At 67.3% G+C, this 6170-nt stretch overlaps 2 protein-coding genes across 2 annotated transcripts in view; both read right to left on the bottom strand.

Moving 5' to 3' along the window:
- The window catches only part of ASB16 (ankyrin repeat and SOCS box containing 16), a 2979-nt gene extending 1582 nt beyond the window's left edge, over positions 1 to 1397 (bottom strand). The window contains exons 1-2 of the mRNA XM_026058455.1: positions 1082 to 1397; positions 337 to 604 (exon numbers count right to left, since the gene is read on the bottom strand). Of these exons, the coding sequence (XP_025914240.1) occupies positions 337 to 604; positions 1082 to 1397 (584 nt within the window). The remainder of the gene's footprint in view (positions 1 to 336; positions 605 to 1081) is intronic.
- Positions 1398 to 2253: 856 nt separating this feature from the next.
- CUNH17orf53 (chromosome unknown C17orf53 homolog) lies at positions 2254 to 6164 on the bottom strand. Its single transcript, XM_026058462.1, has 8 exons — positions 5205 to 6164; positions 4782 to 4865; positions 4392 to 4532; positions 4072 to 4180; positions 3644 to 3729; positions 3293 to 3448; positions 2929 to 3121; positions 2254 to 2719 (listed from the first exon to the last, which is right to left on the bottom strand). Exons 1-8 carry the CDS (start codon positions 5925 to 5927, stop codon positions 2646 to 2648), a joined length of 1566 nt encoding a protein of 521 aa, XP_025914247.1. The 5' UTR covers positions 5928 to 6164; the 3' UTR covers positions 2254 to 2645.
- Positions 6165 to 6170: the final 6 nt, after the last annotated feature.

Below are 6170 nucleotides of genomic sequence, written 5' to 3'. Positions count from 1 at the left end.
TTGTCACCCCCCAGGGCCAGGGGATAATCACAGCTGGGGGCTCCTGTGGGTGGGGCTTGTGTGGAAGGCGGAGCCAAGCATGCAGATGAGGAGGGGGTCTGTGGACAGGATTGGGTGTGTAGGTGGGGCTCAGCCTGGAGATGAGCATGGGGTGGGTGGGGCTTGGCATGCAGATGAGGTCTGTGTGGGTGGGGCTTGGCATGCAGATGAGGTCAGTGTGGGAGGGCCTTGGCATGCAGATACACTGTACATGGGTGGGGCTCAGCATGCAGATGAGGCCAGCAGGGGCGGGGCTTGGCTGCAGGGGCGGGGCTTGGCTGCAGGGGCGGGACCTACGGCAGGCTCTCGGGGTCGGTGCAGAGGTGGAGCGGGGCCAGCCCCTCCTCGGAGAGCACGTTGGGGTTGGCGCCGAAGGCAAGGAGCAGGCGGGCGCAGTCGAGGTGGGGGCCGGCCACGCTGTCGTGCAGGGCCGCCCGGCCGCCCACCACCGCGTCCACCTCGGCCCCCTGCATGATGAGGTGGCGGGCRCAGTCCCGGTAGCCGCGGCTGGCCGCGATGCGCAGCGGCGACGTGTGCTTCTTGCGGGGGCTCAGCACCCACAGCCCTGCGGGACGGGCCGCGGTGAGCGGCAGCGCCGGGCCAGGCCACCACGGGCTTTATCCGCCTGCCCGATCCCCCGCCCGGCCGCCCCGTCTCCCACCCTGACCTAGGCTGCTGCCACAGGGGACACCGAGCCCAGCCCAGGCTTGAGGTCAGTTGGGGACCCAGGCGTCCTGCCCCTCCTCCCACGCAAGGAAAGGACCCAGGCGTCCTGCTGCCTCTTTCCCTGCGAGAAAAGGCCCAGGATCCCCCCCACTCGCCAAGGGAAGGGCCCAGGAGTCTTCCCCCCTATGCCAAAATTAGAGAGCCTGGGAGTCCTGCCCCCCCCCGTTCACAAGCAAGGAGAGGACCTAGATGTCCTCGCCTGTCCCCATGTCCCCTGGCTCCTTTCGGCCACCGCAGCTCCTCCTATCGCTCGCAGGGAGCCGGTGAGGAGGGACTGAAGAGACCCATGGCCCCGAGCAGCCCCGCTGCCCCGTACCCAGCTCGGGCGACCACACCAGCTCCTCGCTGACCGTCTCCATGATCAGGTTAGTGGTGCTCTCGTCCTTGAAGATGCTCTTGACCCGCAGGAGGTCGCCGGCGTAGAGGGCGTTGTGGACGGCGGGGTCGCGGCAGCGCTGGGGGCGCCGGGCGGGCGCAGGGGCCGGCCGGGTGCCGGCGCCGGGCGGCAGGAAGCGGCGCGTGGCCGATTCCCGCGCCAGGGCCCGCYGGCGCTCCTCCAGCTCCAGCAGCTCCCGCTGGAGCCGCAGCGAGCGCAGGGCCGAGGAGGTGAAGGCAAAGGTTTCCTGGGACATGGTAGGGCCGGCGGCACCCCGGGAGGGCAGAGAGACGGGCCGGAGGCTGGGGGGCAGCGAACTGCCTCCGGCGCCGGGCTCGGGGTTATAAATAGGGCTGTGCTGAGGCCCTCGTGCCCCGCTCGCAAATGCTGAATCAAGAGCACAAGCCGGGCCACCCTATAAATAACTCCCCGTTGTGGTAAACAGGGTCACGTTGGCTCAGGGCTGCCAGGGACTTTAACCTGTTGGTGGGTGCAAAATGGGGACAGTCTCATGGGGGCGGGGGGGGACCCTGCAGGGCTGATCTGGGATCTGTGTAACCCCCAAATCTCCCTTGGGGCAGGACCGGAGCCCAGGGGGACGAAGCGAACTGTGCTGAACCCCTGCTGCCAGGCAGGGCCCAGGGGAGCTGGCGTTTCCTCGTGCCCCCCACCCAACTTGGCTCTTCGGGGCAGGACTTCTGGGTCCCGCACTCATCCTGCACCAGCTCATGAATGTCCCAGGGACTGCTGCGCCCCAGGGGCACGCTGGGCACCCAGCTGGGCCCTCGTGTCTCCCACCCATGCTGCCAGCCCTGGGGCAGAGACGCTGAGGCTCCCAGGTGACCTGCAAGCGCAGTGGGAGCAGCCCGGCATCCTTGCGCCACGGCACCAGCCTTGGAGCAGCAGAGACGGTGCAGCGAGGGGGCTGGGGGCTTGGATTGAGGCCATGCGGGTGCAGGAGCCCCGGGGGCACAACCGCACCTCGCACAGGGGCTGCCGGGGGCAGTCTGGCGTGGTTGGGCTCTGCCACTTCCCCCAGCCCTGCAAGGCTGCTGCCAGCCGAGCCCAAACGCACCCGCGTGGGAAGGGTTTGGGGCACCGCRGATCAGCGGAGAGAAAACCCCAAAGATGGGTGCCGCTAGCCCCAGCGGCAGGGCAGCAACACAAGAGAAAACGGGAGCATTTCAGGAACAGAAATAGCCCTTTAATGCAGGTTTGGGAGCAGAGAGGGGCTGGCCTGCCCGGGGAGGAGTGGGGGGACAAGCAATCGGTGGTGATGAATCTGTGTCCACGTAGGACTCCCCGGGACGGCCTGGGTCTCCCCAGCTCCCGGCTCCAGAACGAACACAACACACAGACGTACAGAGACATGAGAACGCAGACAAGAGGCCGGAGCATCRCCTGCTGGCTCAGAGGCCTCGCTCGGCCACAGTTCAGTCCAGACCTTACCAATGGTGACCATCTTCCCTGGGCCCTGCTGCCGCGGGCCCTGCCCATGCCGTGGTCAGCAGGCATCAGCTTGAGCCGGAGCGGAAAAGAAGTCCTCGGGCAGCTCTCCCAGGAGCCCATCCAGGTCGTCTGCACGGGGGAAGGATGAAACGCGTGCGTCAGTCATCGCTTGTGCGGAGACGGGGAATCAGCTCCACACGCTGGGTATGCCTTCAGGGGAGCCCCACCTTCSGCTTTAGAAGGGAGGGCAGAGACCGTCCAAGCCCCAGGACTCGCTTTCTGCCCACGCTGCAGGATCCTGAGCTCTTCCCCCCGCACCCAGAGAGGGTCCAACTCACCCATGTCGCAGCCGTCGGCTCCCGGAGGCTCTTCTTGCCCAGGCCTGTAGCTCTCTGGGTGCAGCGAGAAGCCTCCAGGCAACTGCTCTGTGCTGTGGCTGCTTGTCCTGCATCGTCCCCAGCCCCCAGGGGCAGGGACACCCTGGGAGAGCTGTGCTGGATGGTCCCAGTGTAACCCAGCCTGGGCAGCGACCTGCGAAAACCCAGCAGAGCAGAATTGGGGACCTTCCCACCTGCAGGTGGGACCACAGCAGGGTTTACCTGTCCCTCCCAAGCTTCCTCCTTAATCTGCTGCCCCTATCTAGAGTCCCTGCTGCCCAGACCCCACTGTAGGTGCCCCCAATAGGTCCCCACATGCCCATACCGCCGAGGCTGCTGGCATCACGCCCTCCTTCACCGTCTGCTGTTCTGGCGACGGCTGCAAGAAGCTGCCCTCGGTCTCCGGCGGGTAGATCTTGAGCAGGTTGTTGGGTGTTACGTTGAGGTAGTGGTTGCGGTGGGACGGGGAGAAGACGCCCACCTGCGAGGACACAGCGGTGGTTTGGAGCCAGCTCTGAGCTTTCGCTGGTGCCCCTGGCAGAGCCTGGGGAGGAGCAGAAGCCCCTCGTCTCTTCCCCCCCCAGGGTACAAGCCTGGGCACAGTGGCAGAAACGTAGCCCCGAGAGCATTGCTGCTGCCGGAGGATCTGCTTCCCGCAGGCCTCCGCACCCCATACCTGCTTCAGGAGCAGCACCGAGCCGGGCTTGAGTTCGCTCTGCCTCTCTTCCAGCAGCAGGCGATGCACCGTGCCCTGCATCTCTCCTGCGGACGAGGGCAAACAGGACCCGTTAGCCACGGGAAGCGATCGCCGAGAGCCCAGGAGGAGCTGCAGAGAGCTGCAGCCCCCAGCCTGAGCCAGGCACAAGCACGGACGTGGGGATACGGCATCCCCTGGGATGGCGAGCTACCAGCCTAGAGCATCGCATCTCCTGACATCCACCCCGACGCCCAGGAGAGAGGCAAGGAGATAGGATTAAAAGGTGGTGCTGGGCCCCTGCGGGCTGTTTCTGCTTCTTATTGCAGTAAGTGCTTCTCCACGTGGCACGGGGAGAGCACACAGGCTCCAGCAAGGGCTCCCCCTGGTCACCCCCAAAAAGCGCCTACCGGTCGGGTCCTTGAACACGGCACCAGCATCAACGTTGGTCCTGGTCACGGTCTTGATCATTACGGCCATGCTGGGGACCTTGTTCTTCGGGAGCTGCTTCAAGGCTGCCTGCCCACACAGACCCCCGTCACGCCAACAGTGTCCCCAAGGACAATCCGGGTGAGGCATCGCCACCCACGGGATGTCTGCAGTCAGCCCCATCCCGGCCCCCTGCAATGCCCTGCCCGTGTTTCCAGATGCCAGGCACTAAAACAGCTCTGAGGGGAAAAGTCGGAGAGCTGGGAGCCCCGGAGGGGCCTTTGCCCGAGGCCCCTCTTACCTTCCGCAGCACCATGACCACACTGTAGGTCCTGAGGAAGCAGCTGGGGTCCCTCTCGTCCAGCCCCAGCTCCGTCTTCATGGCAAGCCAGGGGCCCTTCCCAAAATCCTCCTCYGTGGGCGGCGGGGAGCCGGGCAGTTCCTCGAGTCACAGAACAGCTGCAGTCACCGCGCTGGAGCCGGGCCAGCATCTCGCGCAGTCCGGCCCCGCGGGTGCTGTCACAGCGAGCGGGAGCCCCGGGACCTTCCCTCGTGCTCAGCGTCGCCCTCCACCAGTGTAATCCCGACCCTCTGCAGCCTCCCAAACCGCCGGCAGCAGCACCGAGATTTACACCCAGCCTCAGCCGGTCTGTGCCGGGGCCGCAGAGCGGCAGTGGGAGAAGGGGGTTACCTCTGTCCGCAGCTTTGCCAGAGCCCCGTGAGCTGGAGTTTGGGGAGTCGAAACAAGAATCTTCTCCAGATGTTTCCCAGCGTGCTGAAGGGAGACAGAAACATGTCACATACGGCCGCTGCTCCGCAACGAAACACCAGATCCAGGGCGTGCTCCGAGACAGCCCCTGGGTTTTGCATCTCTTTGCAAGCCAAGAGCCACCAGGAGCACAAGGGACTCGGGGACTYGCCAGCTCTCAAAGCTTGGGATAAGGCAGGACCCCGATGGCAGCAGCCTTCCCGCTCCGTACGTGAGAGCAACCAGCTCCTCTCTCCTGCCTGGAGCGGGACAAGCCAGGCTGGAGCCTAGCCATGCAAGGGACCAAGAGACAGGAACCGCAACCCCTGGCTGCTCCCTCAGCCAGTTCCCGTCCCCTGCACCTACCTGCTGCTGGGGCAGGATCCCGGCAGGCCCTGGGAACCGGCGAGTCTTCCCCTGCGCCGGGACACGGGGGGCGGCTTGGGGCGCTTTGCTGGCCGCCGTGACCAGCTGCATGAGGTGGTTGGTGACGACGGGCGTCTGCAGGGTGGCCTCCCGGGGCGGCTGCCTYGGTGGGGGCTCCACGCAGGTCATCAAGGGCTGCGGGTTCGCGGGGAGCCTGGGGGGCGGCCGCCAGCCGCTGCCGGGCGGCCTGGGCACGGGGCAGCTCTGCCGGGGCGCCTGCGGCATCGGGGACTGGACGCCGCTGCTCTGGGGCGCACGTGGCGTCACGGAGGAGCTGTTTGCTCCCGGCTGGCATGGGGACGCTTGAAAAGGTCTCGGGGTTTGGTCCCCGGGAGAGGAGACGGAGCCCCAGGAGGCACCAGGATTTAGCAGGGGCGCAGGCCGGGAGGAGCAGGCACCAGCCGCGCTGGGCCGCAGCACCAGCCTGGGAGCAGCATCTGCCGGCGGCGACGGCAGGGGCTCCTGCCCGCTCTCGGCCGGGGCGGCCCGCGGCCCCCCAGGCTGCAGGGAGCCGGGAGAAACCAGCTCCTCTCCCACCCGCGGCTTTTTGCGAGGCGCCCGCTCCTGGCCGCTCTCCTCCCTGGCGCGCAGCCCCGGGGGCATCTCCCGCCAGCCGGGGTCCGCGCCGGCCTCAGCCGGCAGGTCGGGCACCTCCAGCTCCATGCAGGCGGCCAGGAAGAGGTCGTTGTCCAGTTCGTCCTCGGGGGTCGCCCCCCAGGCCGGGGGGCCGCCCGGCGCCGAGCTGCTCGGTGGGCGTGGGGCGCGCGCAGACGCCGAAGGGGAGCCCAGATCCCGGGAGCTCGCGGCTCGGTCATCCTGCCCGGAGAGGGGCCTGAGGCCGGAGGGTTTGCCGGGGGAGCGACGGAGCTGGCGCGGGGGCTGCGGGCCGGAACCGGGGGTTGGCAC

Source organism: Apteryx rowi, unplaced genomic scaffold, assembly GCF_003343035.1.
Source record: "Apteryx rowi isolate R43461 unplaced genomic scaffold, aptRow1 scaffold_1471, whole genome shotgun sequence".
In the NCBI taxonomy this organism is placed as follows: domain Eukaryota; kingdom Metazoa; phylum Chordata; class Aves; order Apterygiformes; family Apterygidae; genus Apteryx; species Apteryx rowi.
This window is presented reverse-complemented; position numbering and strand designations above follow the sequence as displayed.